Genomic DNA, 13771 nt, shown 5'->3' with positions numbered 1-13771 from the left:
TGGCACACGTTCCCTTTTTTCTGAAAGGGGGATGAAGGTGAAGAAGGGCAAGTTCTTCCAGTTACCCTACCTAACTCTTGTTCCCCAACAAAATGCTTCACTATCTATCTAAGGGTACGTCTTCACTATCCGCCGGATCGGCGGGTAGCAATCAAATTCTCGGAGTACGATATATCGCGTCTCATCTAGACGCGATATATCGAACTCCGAACGCGCTCCTGTCAAGTCCGGAACTCCACCACCGCGAACAGCGGTGGCAGAGTCGATGGGGGAGCTGCGGACGTCGATCCCGCGCCGTGAGGACGGGTAAGTAACTCGAACTATTCGCGTAGCTGAAGTTGCGTACCTTAGTTCAAACCCCCCCCCCCCTCAGTGTAGACCAGGCCTTAGGTATTTCTATAGCCCTGATTGCCAGAGTATCTGAGCACCTCACAAAACTTCTATGAAGCATGGAAGCGATATTATCCCCACTGTACAGAGGGGAAACTGAGCCAATGAGCAGCTAAGTGACCAGGGGCGGCTCTAGGAATTTGGCCGCCCCAAGCAGTCATGCCTGCGGGAGGTGCACCGGAGCTGCAGGACCAGCGGACCTCCCGCACACATGACTGCGGAGGGTCCGCTGGTCCCGCGGCTCCAGTGGACCTCCCGGAGGGTTCGCTGGTCCGCCAGAGCCGCGGACCTTCTGCAGTCATGCCTGCGGGAGGTCAACTGGAGCCGCTGGTCCCGCGGCTCTGGTGTACCTCCCGCAGGCATGACTGTGGAAGGTCCACTGGAGCCAGCTGCCGCCCTGCCGGCAAAATGCAGTCCCAAGCGCTCGTTTGGCACGCTGGGGTCTGGAGCCAGCCCTGTAAGTGACTTGCACAAGGTCACACAGGAAGTCTGTGACAGGGCATAAAATTGAACCCAGCTCAAATCCTAGGCTAGTATTCTAACCACTGGAAAAAACTACCTCTCTCCAATATGGCACTCCTTGTTCCAATGTGCCAGCTTTTTACTTTGAAACTATGGCCAACATGCAGGTGAAGCAGACACATTGCTATCTGCAACCTTACTGCCAGAGATGGTCTATATTTGGCTGATTTTTTATTTGTTCGGGTTTTCTATGTTTTTTTTTTTAGATTTTTCATAAAATGAAAAGTTCCATTTCAATTTTTTACCCTTTTTTCTATCTTTTTAAAAAAAACTTTTCTCTCCCTTTTCCCATTGGAAAGGGCAATGAAAGTCAATGGCTTTTTAAGTCACACAGGTGTTTTTGAAAATGTTACCCATCCTAACTAGCAACTGTTTCTAGGCAGGCTGTGGACTCAAAGTGAGTTCAGCTGGATGATAGCAAAGACCAAGTGCAGTTAATTGGAATCACATTTGGGGAATAACTCACTCCCAATCTTTGCAGTCCCCAAAGGATTTGCATTCTCCTATTGGTTAGCAAAGCCTTCTTTTCACTGATTACCTGAACTGTCAGTCCTGAGTATTTCACTCCCTTTCCTCACAATTACATCACCAGGGGTATATAAAATCTGACCAGGTGATAAGTGAAGTAAAGTAGTGTTTGGTATACTGAGAAAGGTCAGTGGGTTAGTCCTTGAAGGAGTAGGACTTGGTGAGGCTTTTTAGTTTTTTTTTTAAAATCGTTTATACAGTGTCTTGGTCAGGGCTTTGTACTTCTGTGATTAAGAAATGTTTGTATGTGTAAATGTCTGTATTAAGAAGCTGTGGGGTAGGATAGGAGTTGGGTCTGGGAAACTTAATGCTCCCTGGCTTTAAGCCTGTTAGCTGGTGAGATAGGATCCTATTCTTACTTCTCCCACCCACCTCTCATAGTTAGAACTATTAAATGGCCTTTAGTAGTAGTGACACCTACTGCCTTTAATAGAATCTCCTGGCACAGAGTGGTTGAAAAATCTTCTATTTTTTGAGAAGGAATCCTCCTGCTTTCTTTCTCCTTAGCTGTAGCAGAACTGAAATATATTTCTTGCTTTTAAAAAGCAGTGTCAAGGTATTTAGCTCACCAGTCCTCTAACTATTCCTTCCTAATCTGATGAGGACCCTGCTATTTCTTCTAGTCCCTCTCTGGAGCAGAACACTACTCTTGTCTTTAGGGTGCTGTAACTTTTTTCCTTAAGAAACTCAGCTTGTATCTTCAGGCCTTTCTTCTTGCCCTTTTCAGGTAGATCTGATCATACCATGGCTTCTAATGGAAAAGACACAACTATGGCATCCCCAGAGCATGGGGAGGAAGAGCAACAGGTAGGTGCTCCCTCTTAAGCATTGCTGGGCAACATGTGACTATGAACGATGGCTGGCTGTTATCTGGTAGCAGGCTTCACATATGCACATCTCAGTGTCTAGAGATTTGTGCAGTTGCTCTTCCAGATGCTGCAAAATACCCTGGTTTATAATGAGATTTAAAAATTCTTCTTGCCTTAGTTAACCTTGTGATCCAGTTTCAGTACTAATCCCAAAAGCAGCTGTTGGGCCTCTTCAGATTTTTGACCATTAAACAATCCTTTGATTGCGGCTAACACTTTTTCAAGTGGTTACACCCTTGATGTAAAGGTTCAGCCCCAGTGTAGAACATGGCCTCCCTGACTCACTGTTCTGTCCCTTGCCTCACTAGAATGTCTTGCGGAGGGTGGCCAGTCTACCTTTAGTCAACTCTGCCTATGATCTGGCTGCCACTGCCTATGCTTCCACCAAGGAGAGCCATCCCTATGTGAGGTCCATCTGTGACATGGCAGAGAAGGGAGTGACCTCCATAACCAATGCTGCAGTTAGCAGTGCACAGCCAGTTGTAACTAAACTTGAACCTGAGGGTGAGTAAAGCATATATGCAGACCTTTCTATTTGTATGGTACAGTTTCTCAACAGCAGGCTCTAACACCCTGTTAGGAAGCTTCCATCTCTCAAACTCAGGTCCATGAAGATCAGTACTCCTTCAGTACTGGAGGAGAAGCTGGCAGTGGGGGGGTGCTGTGACTATATAGGAATAATACAGTAGCCCATGCATGTAAGCAACATTTGCTAGAGGCTAACAAAGGGCTTTGCTTACACGAATTAGTATTGCTGAGCCTGCCCTCACCTTCACTGTAGCCAGGAGGTGAGATTAGTGCTAAGCTCCTTTCCCTTTAAGAAGCAACACCCTTTGAAAGGTACCTAATTGCAAAATGAGATCTCCTCCTCATTCTGCAACCAGAGAGCCTCAATCTAGGCTGTCACCAATAGAAGTTGGTCCAACAAAATATTACCTCACTCACCTTGTTCTAGCCATGTTGGTCTAGAACTATTAGACAACACTGCAAACAGATTACAACTGCTAAGCTTTTCTTAACTAGCTGCTTATCAGGCAATAGCTCAACACAATGGCTGCTCCCTGACTTGCTTCCTTCATGAGAACAGTTAGTTGGACTTATCGCAGCCAAGGCATTGCAAAAACTTCTTGGTGCCTTCCAGAGGGATGTTAAATGTTTGATTAAAAAAGCTTCAGAGCTGTAAGACTATGGAGTGAGATGATTGCACTTTATTCAGAACATAAATACCTCTCACTTGGTGAGGGAGCCTGGAAAGTAATGCCTAGAATGCTTGGGTAAGAGACTTCTGCAGTATGTATAGATGGGAGGAGAAAGTGTTCAGATGCTAGTCATAACTCTCTTAATTCAGTTGCCCAATTAGGATGCATGGGAGGAAACATGGAACTATGAACTATTGAAGGGGACACTATATTTCATGGAAAATGTTTACAAAAGAGTTCATAACTTGGGGGAGAGAGGGAACCACCTTACATGGGGAAGGAAGGGGGAAATGGGCAGCCCCTACAACCCAGAACAATTGTTGCCTGAACATATTGGAGAACTGAAGCTCTCATTACAGATATGAGCCAGAGTCTGTAAATATTACAATAGCAAAATTGACCAATGAAGAATCTGAACTCTGGTTTTTCTATAGGGACAACAGCAGAGGAGTGTGTTTCTGAAGTACCTGACAAAGTGGAGGAGAATCTACCAATTCAACAGACTGCTGATGAGGTAACTTTCACCACCCTCTCACTAGACAAAACATCATGCCTTTCTGAAAGGAATGCCAATAATGGGATGCTTCCTCCAGCAGAGGAACACTCCATACTAAAAGTGGGCAAGAGGCAGGAGCTAGGGTCTATATTTAACTCTGGTCTGATGCTTAACAGCAAGATGCTGTTCTTCCCCCTGAAGATTTGACCTATGGGGCAGAGCAGGTGGTAATCCCCTCCCCAACCTCAATCTCTGGGTAAATGTGGTGGTATCGCTCTGAATTACTGTACAATATCTTGCTTGATCACTCTTCTCTAGGCTACATCTGAAACACAGGAGTTGGCCTCTTCCAGACTGACAGATGTCAAGGAGACCATGATCAGAATGGTAGATATGACCAAAGAGGCTGTGCAGGACAGTATGAAGACCACCAAATCAGTGGTCACTGACAGCATGAGCACAGTTGTGGAATCAAGAATGGGCCAACTGGCCATAAGTGGAATGGAAGCAGTGCTGGAGAAATCTGAAGAGCTCTTGGATCACTATCTTCCCATGACAGATGATGAACTAGGTCAGAACAAATGAATGACAGGCCTATTATCCCTAAAAGTTTAGGGTAATCCTCCCTTTGTGCCAAACTTCTCTCAAGGCTTCTCAATCTTATCCATCACCAAATGCAGGCTCATTCTACAGCCTTTTCATAGCTGAGACTTAAGACTTTAGTTGGTGGGCATGTAACCATGTAAAATGATTTGAGCAACAAGTGGGGACAAGGTGGTACTAGAAGGAATGATGGGCATGACTATTCATTAGAAGTCAGGCATTAGCAAAGTATGCAAAATCCTTAGTAATGCTGTATGGTATGTAGGTTTTTGTTTTAAGGCTGAAGCTACCTCTGTGGTACTTGATGGGCGCTAAGACACAAATGCTTGTTAAAGGGAGCTTAAGATTTAGCAGATCAGTATGGCTCGTACTCCTTTACCAATCTCTCAAACTGAGGGTGAACAACCTGAACTCTCTTCCCTCTAGCTGAACTTGCTGAATCTGTGGAAGGGGCTGAAGTGGCTTCAGCACAGCCACAAGAGCATCGGAGTTACTTTGTGCGTTTAGGTTCCCTGTCAACCAAACTTCGCCAACGTGCCTACCACTATTCCCTAAACAAGATGAGACATACCAGTCAAAGCATCAGAGAGGCTCTCTCCCAGCTTCATCAAACCATGGGACTGGTAGGAACTCCACTATCTCTCAAAACTGATGCCCTTCAGGGCAGGGAACACTCTAACCACACCTGTATAGAATGTGATACAATGAGGCTTAGACGTCACTCATAATTGGGTTGTGTTATGTAACTAGACCCTCCTACTCTTGATGCATTGAGCATACCACACTGTGGGGTGAAGACATGTCAAACAGTGGAACTAAATAATTGATGTGCAAGTCTCATCTCTTAATATGCTTAATCCACTTCTAGATTGAATACCTTAAGCAAGGTGTCTCTCTCCAAGAAGTCCAGGAGAAGTTCCATCACATATGGCTGAGCTGGAATAAGGAGCAGCCAAAAAGCAGTGAAATGAAGGATTTGGCAAAACCAGAGGTATGTACATTTGGGTGTGTGCAGGGCGGGGGAGGTCTGAAGTTAGCCACCCTGCAAGGCCCAGAATAACTGCATCTTTGGATAAGTAGCTCAAACTCAGGTGACTCTAGTTTTTATTACAAAAAGTTGTTCCCTTTTTGAGCATAATGAGTGGCTTCCTAGCTTAGACATCCCTAAAGTGATGTCATACCAGCCACGTCTGTGCCCAAGAAGCATAGTCGCTTTAGATTCATGCTTACTACTTTTGAAACCTCTGCCCAGACTGAAAACTGACTGTAGATCATGGGTTTGCAACCTGTCAACTTGGTTTAGGTCAGAATAGAGCCAAGCCATCTTACATGGCTTAGCGCCTCTGTTAGAAGCCACTTGTGACAATGGAGGCTCTTAGGGATGGCACAACTTGGCCTCTTTATCATGAAAGATCATGGCAGACCTTGTTGGTGCCAATGGTCTTGCAATCAGTGGTCTGATGGAAGCATAACATGCTGCCTTACAACATCCCCTGAGGTAGTGGCAGTAGCAAGTTTGATCCTTTATTGTGTTTTGAACATTAGAATTAAGCTTCTATTTCTCCAACAGATGGAGTCTGAGACTTTGGCTATGTCCCGCAGCATTATCCAGCAGCTGCAGGATGCCTGCCAGCTGCTAGTATCCAGCATTCAAGGTCTCCCCACCAACTTTCAGGAGAAGGTGAAACAGGTGTATCACAACATCGAAGAGCTTCATGCATCCTTCTCCACTGCCCATTCCTTCCAGGATCTCTCCAGCAGCCTCCTAACCCAGAGCCAGGAGATGGTGACCAAGGCCCAGGAATATGTAGATGAGCTGATGGCATATGTGATGGAGAATACTCCTCTGTCTTGGGTTGTGGGACCATTCATCCCATCTGGAAAGGTGTCTGCAGACTTGCTTGAACCACAAAACCAAGAAAATGAGGCTGAGGAAGCCTCCAAGTCTAAGGAGGACCTGTGACCTGGAGGACCTGAAACTCCAACTTCTAAGGAAGAAAGCAAATTCATTTAGTCTTCCTTCTGACTTCGTGTGTACTGTCATACTTCAGGAAAGACACCAGTGGCTAGTACTAGTATGCACTGTGCCTAAATCTCTACCAATTTCTGGAGGTGTTGTGTGACTGCTATAATGTAGATCACTTCTCAGCTCAGATACTACTTGTTTGTGCTATCACGGTCTTCAAAATAAAATGTCATTGCATTTGAATGAAGGTCTAATCTGCTGGTGATTTCCTGTTCTATAGTAGACATATGCACCTGCAATTAGTCATGCTATATGTAGCCTTGTTTGCCATAGCAGCAACCACTGGCATTAGTGTGTAGACACTTAAGCCTGGGCAGCTTACCCCATATACCATAGAAATTAAGGCTTTAGATTTGGTTCTAAGTATTTCTAGATGTGAACATGCTTTAGTTTCTGGTTAAACTTAGAACAGAGACATTACTTTTGTTGCTCTCATGGCTGTGGTAGAATTGCACTTGGGATTTCAGGTAGCAACTTCTGAAAAGCACACAGTGCATTTGGTTAAAATTCCTACCACTGTCTAGCCAACCTGGGCTAGACACTACCTGGGTTGCTCAGTCCTGGCCCCTGCCCCAGGAGAAAACAGGCAAAGGAATCCCAGGCCTATCTCAAAATAGTCTCTAGAGGGGCTCTGGGACATAAATGTCACAGCCAATGAAATATTGGTTATTCTGGTGGGAGATGTGCTAGTGTGTAATCTCAACTATCTATAAAATCACTTGGTCTGAATCAAGGCTGCACATTTCCATACTTTGCATGTAGAGCCTTTTACATTTCCAGATGTAATCTTACCCTTAGGAAAGCAGGCCCTTTAAATCCATATCATAGGGTGACAAATATCAGGGGTAGCAGTATTTAGTTTTTGAGAGTACAGCTGGAATCTGGTGGTACCTTAAAGGTAACAGATTTACTTGGGCATAAGCCCTTGTGGGTAAAGGACATCTGAAATGGTCCTTTACCCACAAAAGCTTATGCCCAAATCCATTGCACTTAAGGTACCACCAGGCCAGGGGCGGCTCTAGAAATTAGGCTGCCCCAGGCAGCGCGGTGTGCTGTGCCGCCCTTCCTCGGTCCCGCGGCGGGTCCCCTCTTCCCGCGGCTCCGGTTGAGCTCCCGCGGCAGGTCCACCGGAGCCCCGGGACGAGCGGACCTGCCGCAGGCATGACTGCGGGAGCTCCACCGGAGCCGCGGGAACAGCGAACCTCCCGCGGGCACGGCTGCGAATGGTTCGCGGCTCCGGCGGCTCCGCTTGAGCTGCCGCAGTCATGCCTGCGGGAGGTCCAGCCGAGCCGTAGGACGAGCCCCCCTCCGCAGTCTTGCCTGCGGCAGGTCCGGTCGTCCGCGGCTCCGGTGGACCTCCCGCAGGCATGACTGCGGCAGGTCCACCGGCCCAGCCTGCCGCCCCCTAGATTTGGCCGCCCTAGGCAACAGCTTGGTTTGCTGGTGCCTAGAGCCGCCCCTGCACCAGGCTCCTCAACCCTTGTTATCAAAAGGTGAGTAACTCAGCTTTTCCCACAGCCTCAGACCTACCTGTCAAATAGGAAAGGTATCAATCACTGCTTTGAAATTAAAAAGCATACCATACAGATTAAAATAAGAGCTTTTGACCTTCAAGTGAAGGTGGTACAGTGCCCATAATACAGAGGATAGGGGTTCTATTTAGTGCACCACATACCTTTAAGCACAAGGGCCCCCATTTTTTGCTTTCTAGGGTATTTAGGCATTGCTCCACTCAGCATTGCAGGACCTCCCGAGACAACCTTCATTTACAAGTGATATAAGCACTAAGTGCTGAAGCCTCTCATTGAAAATGAGACTTACAGTGCTGTCACATGAGTCTTGCAGAGCAGTGTTTTTAAAATTTATCAGTCAGAGCAGCCCAGTTGTATTTTTAAAGTGCCAAACTTGGGGGTGCTATGATAGGTGGTAAACAAGCTATGTCCTAGATACTAGGCTCTTCTCAGCCCTGCTACTCAAGTCACTTCTATGCTTTGTGCCTCTGTAAAAGGACTACATGCTACCACTTGTAAAATGGGGATAACAGTTTCTGTAATCATGCAGTATACTGAAATCTACTAGTATTCAGTAACTAGCACAAGGGGGCCCAGTTGCAGCAGGGTAGCGCACACAAGCCTCAACAGCAACTATTACAGCTGTGAATTTCCTAATGTGCAGAAGTGCTAAAGTTTGCACAATGTAGCTGTACCCAAAGTCAATGGGAGAGAAGCTGTTCCAGATGCATTTTTCTAAGCCACTCTTTCTACATTAGATCAGTTTTCCCTCTGGTTCTGGAATACCTACCTTCTATAAAAGCCACTGTAAATGCCTTGCCTACACTAGAAAGGGAGATGCAGATTATTCCAGCAAGTTTGTTGCCAGTATCATTTATGACTTCAGCAAACAAGTTAACTGCAATTAACAGCCCTATTTATTTCAACTAAATCATGATTAACAGTGCAATTAAGCACAATTTTTTTAAAACAATAGAATACCAATTAAATATTTTTGGATGTCCTACACTTTCAAATATAGACTTCTATTACAATACAATCTGTACAGTGTTCACTTTATATATTTCTTACAAATATTTGGACTGTAAAAAGAAATAGTATTTTTCAATTCACCTACAAGTACTGTAGTACAATCTCTTATCAGGAAAGTGCAACTTACAAATGTAGACCTTTTTTGTTACATAACTGCTCTCAAAAACAAAATAAACTTCAGAGCCTACAAGTCCACTCAGTCCTACTTAGTCTGCTAATTGGTAAGACAAGTTTGTTTACATTTACAGGATATGCTGCTGCCTGCTTCTTATTTACAGAGTCACCTGAAAGTGAGAACAGGTGTTCACATGGCACTTTTGTAGCTGGTGTTGCAAGGTATTTATGTTCCAGATATGCTAAACATTCATATGTCCCTTCATGCTTTGGCCACCGTTGCAGAAGATATGCTTTCATGCTGATGATGGTTGTTAAATTATGTATTGAATTTGTGACTGAATTCCTTGGGAGAGAACTCAGAGCTGAAGATCTAACCTTATCCACGTTCTGCCATATATTTCCTGTTAGCAGTCTCAGATGATGACCCAGCACATTTGTTTTAAGAACACTTTCACTGCAGATTTGACAGAATGCAAAGAAGGTACCAATGTGAGATTTCTAAAACTAGCTACAGCACTTGACCCAAGGTTTAAGAATCAGAAGTGCCTTCCAAAATCTTAGAGGGATGATGTGGGGTGCACACTTTCAGGAATCTTAAAAGAGCAACACTCAGATGCAGAAACTACAGAACCCAAACCACCAAAAAGGAAAATCAACCGTCTGCTGGTGGCATCTGACTTGGATGAAGAAAATGAACATGCGTTCATTCACTCTGCTTCGGATAGTTATTGAGCAGAACCAGTCATCAGCATGGATGCATGTCCTATGGAAGATGAAGGGACATATGAATTTTTAGTGCATCTGGAACATAAATAGCTTGCAATGTCAGTTACAATAGTACCATGCAAACGCCCACTCTCACTTGTAGGTGACAAACAAGAAGCAGCCAGCATTATCTCCCGCAAATTGTATCCAAGTTTGTGTGTCTGAGCAATTGGCTGAAGTAGGACTGAGCAGACTTGTAGGAAAAAGTTTTACATTGTTTTATTTTCAATGCAGTTATTTTTTGTACATAATTCTACGTTTGTAAATTCAACTGTCGTGATAAAGAGGTTGCACTACAGTGCTTGTATGAGGTGAATTGAAAAATACTATTTGTTCTTTACAGTGCAAATATTTGTAACAAAAATAAAGTGAGAAGTATTCTCTGTTGTAATTTAAATCAATATGTTTTTGGATGTTTTCTATATTTTCAAATATATGTCCTGGGACACTTGCACAATACAGGCCTGCTTCTCCACTGCTCTGCACCTTGTGTAGTCATTTGCCCCTGTACACAGTGGGTGTGAAATGCTGCTATATCACAAGGGTTGTGTAACCCAGCCTAACACAGTGGGGTGTTTTGTCCTCACCCCAGTAGCCAGGCCACCTAAAGAGGTGTAAGAGTTTGCTAAGGAACCTGGATTCTTCAGCACAGGTAACAGAAGCTCAGTTTGACACAGGATGAAGAATCCTCGCAAGAACTGGGTAAAATATTTTTTTAATCATAAATTTACCAAAAAATGCTTTTTTTCAGAACACAGAAGTTATTTGCAAATTCAAGTAAAAAATGGGGCAAAGAAATTGAAAAAGTCAAAACAGTTTGTTATGGTCATTTCAAAATGAAATGTTTTGATTTTTCATTTATTCCATTTTGATTGAGGAAAAACTGACAAATAAACTGAGTTTTGATTTGAACTGCTTGTTTTTAATTTTATTTTTTGTTCAGCCCCTGAAATGAAAAAATCATTACTTGCTCAGTCCTGGTCTGCACACAAATATTTTAATGTTGCATGACAATGTTCAGTGGGAAAGATGGCAGAATCTCAATCTAGTTGCCCACTTGGGATAAACATTTAAAAGGGAAGGGGATAATGTAACGCTGACAAAGCCCAGTCGGCAGGATTGAACTGGGGATCTCTGGAGCTTAGTGCATGAGCCTCTACTGCAGGAGCTAAAAGCCAACTGCCTCTTAGCTGAGGCTGTAGAGCAGAGTCCTTAATTGCTCTCTCTTGAAGTGGTCTCGGTGCCACGCGCTGAGCCAGAACACCACACCCAGAAGATGTGTGGGTTACAATAGCACTACCATAAAAAGACTACAAGGGTGGGAATTAAGATGGATTCGGCACTGGTTAGGGTATCAAAATTAAACTAAAGAATCTCAGTTGCTTCTGATTTATCCATGACTCTTTTGCTGCCCCAACTAACTGCACCAGAACCTCACACCCCTTCAAAAATATCACAAGTAATGCCACGAAGTGGTTTGTGCCACAAGACTGTACAGTACAGTGAGCAAGAAGGAATCCAATGGGAAATTGCATTTTCATGTGATCATGCTCATTTTACAAATGTTTACAATTTCCTTGATATTTACCTGCATTGAAGGCATAGAAACTGTCAGTGAAGAGGAGAGGCCTTTTCCTTAAGCATTACAAAATGCAGCCAGAAAGAACATGTGAGAAATGCAGCTTCATATGTTTAGAATGAACAGTAAAATATTCCAAATTCAGTTACTTGGAAAGCTTTGTGCCTTGCGAGTTATATCATAAAGCAGCAAAACCCCAAAACAGTCAGGATGCATCAGAGGTCCCGTCCAGACTTACATTTCTCTGTCTCTTGCATTCTCTGGAGTGGCTGGTCTTCAAGTGCTAATGGAGCTAAGCTCTATCAATATAATTTGACAACAGATTATGGAAAAAACCTTGAAAACATGAAAAGAGCAAAAACGGACGCACAGGCATCTGCCTGCCTCTGCAGAGAGCCTGACACAGGAGCTCAGAGAGGCGTGAACTGCCCCATTCATCAAAGTGGGGTAACTCCGATGCCAAGTGATGGTAATATACATGTCTAGATTTTTAACTATTTCACTGTTGATCAAAGTAAGCAGGAAAAGAGAGGGAGGATTGGAGATCTGCCGGGGGTGGCATCTCATTTTCATAGCGAGAGTGGATGTCATTAGGGAACTATTCACACTCCCATGGCCAATATCTGACCCTTGGGATGAAAAGACCAGATGCCACCAATCCCACAGAGCCCAGCGAGGCATTTACCTGTTGAAATCCTGGGAAGGTGGGTGGGCGCACACCAAGAACAGCGAGGGACAAGTGGAGGGTAAAGAGTTACCTCCCTTGGTATGGATGCTGCTTCTCCCTCTGCAGGAGGCTGGGGGCAGACACAGGCAGACATCACTGTCTCAGTTCTATTCAATGGATAATCTCAAGCTTTTCTTTGCAGCCATGTGGGAAAGAAACATTTATTTTTAAATGAAAGCTGAGATTGACATAATCACATGACTGGGATCCAGACATGTGGCTATTGTGCCTCCATCTTAATCTGGTCATATCCAGTGGTGTAGCTGAACCTTACAGAGAGCCCAAAGGGGAACCCGGCAGAGCATGTGTGCTCATGTTCTTTACACCTGCACAATCTGCTATAAGTAGCATCTCATATAGGCAGAGCTTGGATTGTGGGCAGGACTTGGGACAGTACCACCACCTTTTTTCCAGTTCAATCCAATTCCAATTCAAACTCTGAGGGAGAACAATGAAGGGGTGACAAAAGAATAAAGACTCTTTTCTCCCACCCTTCCCTGAAACAGAAAGTGGCACACGTTCCCTTTTTTCTGAAAGGGGGATGAAGGTGGAGAAGGGCAAGTTCTTCCAGTTACCCTACCTAACTCTTGTTCCCCAACAAAATGCTTCACTATCTATCTAAGGTATTTCTATAGCCCTGATTGCCAGAGTATCTGAGCACCTCACAAAACTTCTATGAAGCATGGAAGCCATATTATCCCCACTGTACAGAGGGGAAACTGAGGCATCAAGAGGCCTTCCACAAGGTCACACAGGAAGTCTGTGGTAGAGCATAAAATTGAACCCAGCTCAAATCCTAGGCTAGTATTCTAACCACTGGAAAAAACTACCTGTCCCCAATATGCCACTCCTTGTTCCAATGTGCCAGTTTTTTACTTTGAAACTATGGCCAACATGCAGGTGAAGCAGACACATTGCTATCTGCAACCTTACTGCCAGAGATGGTCTATATTTGGCTGATTTTTTATTTGTTCGGGGTTTTTTATGTTTTTTTTTTAGATTTTTCATAAAATGAAAAGTTCCATTTCAATTTTTTACCCTTTTCTCTACCTTTTAAAAAAAACACCACTTTTCTCTCCCTTTTCCCATTGGAAAGGGCAATGAAAGTCAATGGCTTTTTAAGTCACACAGGTCTTTTTGAAAATGTTACCCATCCTAACTAGCAACTGTTTCTAGGTAGGCTGTGGATTCAAAGTGAGTTCAGCTGGATGACAGCAAAGACCCAGTGCAGTTAATTGGAATCACCTTTGGGGAATAACTCACTCCCAATCTTTGCAGTCCCCAAAGAATTTGCATTCTCCTATTGGTTAGCAAAGCCTTCTTTTCACTGATTACCTGAACTGTCAGTCCTGAGTATTTTACTCTTTTCCCTCACAATTACATCACCAGGGGTGTATAAAATCTGAC

At 44.2% G+C, this 13771-nt stretch overlaps 1 protein-coding gene across 4 annotated transcripts; it reads left to right on the top strand.

Moving 5' to 3' along the window:
- The first annotated feature begins 1550 nt into the window (after positions 1 to 1550).
- On the top strand, positions 1551 to 6658 carry LOC120408368 (perilipin-3-like). Of its 4 annotated transcripts, none has more exons than XM_039545233.1 (8): positions 1555 to 1566; positions 2172 to 2247; positions 2618 to 2813; positions 3943 to 4022; positions 4323 to 4575; positions 5034 to 5230; positions 5476 to 5598; positions 6178 to 6652. In XM_039545233.1, the coding sequence occupies exons 2-8, from the start codon at positions 2185 to 2187 to the stop codon at positions 6568 to 6570; spliced, it is 1305 nt and encodes a 434-aa protein (XP_039401167.1). In that variant the 5' UTR covers positions 1555 to 1566; positions 2172 to 2184; the 3' UTR covers positions 6571 to 6652. The 4 variants fall into 4 exon arrangements, with proteins under 4 accessions (XP_039401175.1, XP_039401167.1, XP_039401154.1 ...); XM_039545220.1 differs by having other exon boundaries at positions 1557 to 1600; positions 2168 to 2247; XM_039545226.1 differs by having other exon boundaries at positions 1558 to 1566; positions 2168 to 2247.
- The last annotated feature ends 7113 nt before the right edge of the window (positions 6659 to 13771 follow it).

The sequence above is a fragment of the Mauremys reevesii genome, linkage group 1 (assembly GCF_016161935.1).
Source record: "Mauremys reevesii isolate NIE-2019 linkage group 1, ASM1616193v1, whole genome shotgun sequence".
In the NCBI taxonomy this organism is placed as follows: domain Eukaryota; kingdom Metazoa; phylum Chordata; order Testudines; family Geoemydidae; genus Mauremys; species Mauremys reevesii.
This window is presented reverse-complemented; position numbering and strand designations above follow the sequence as displayed.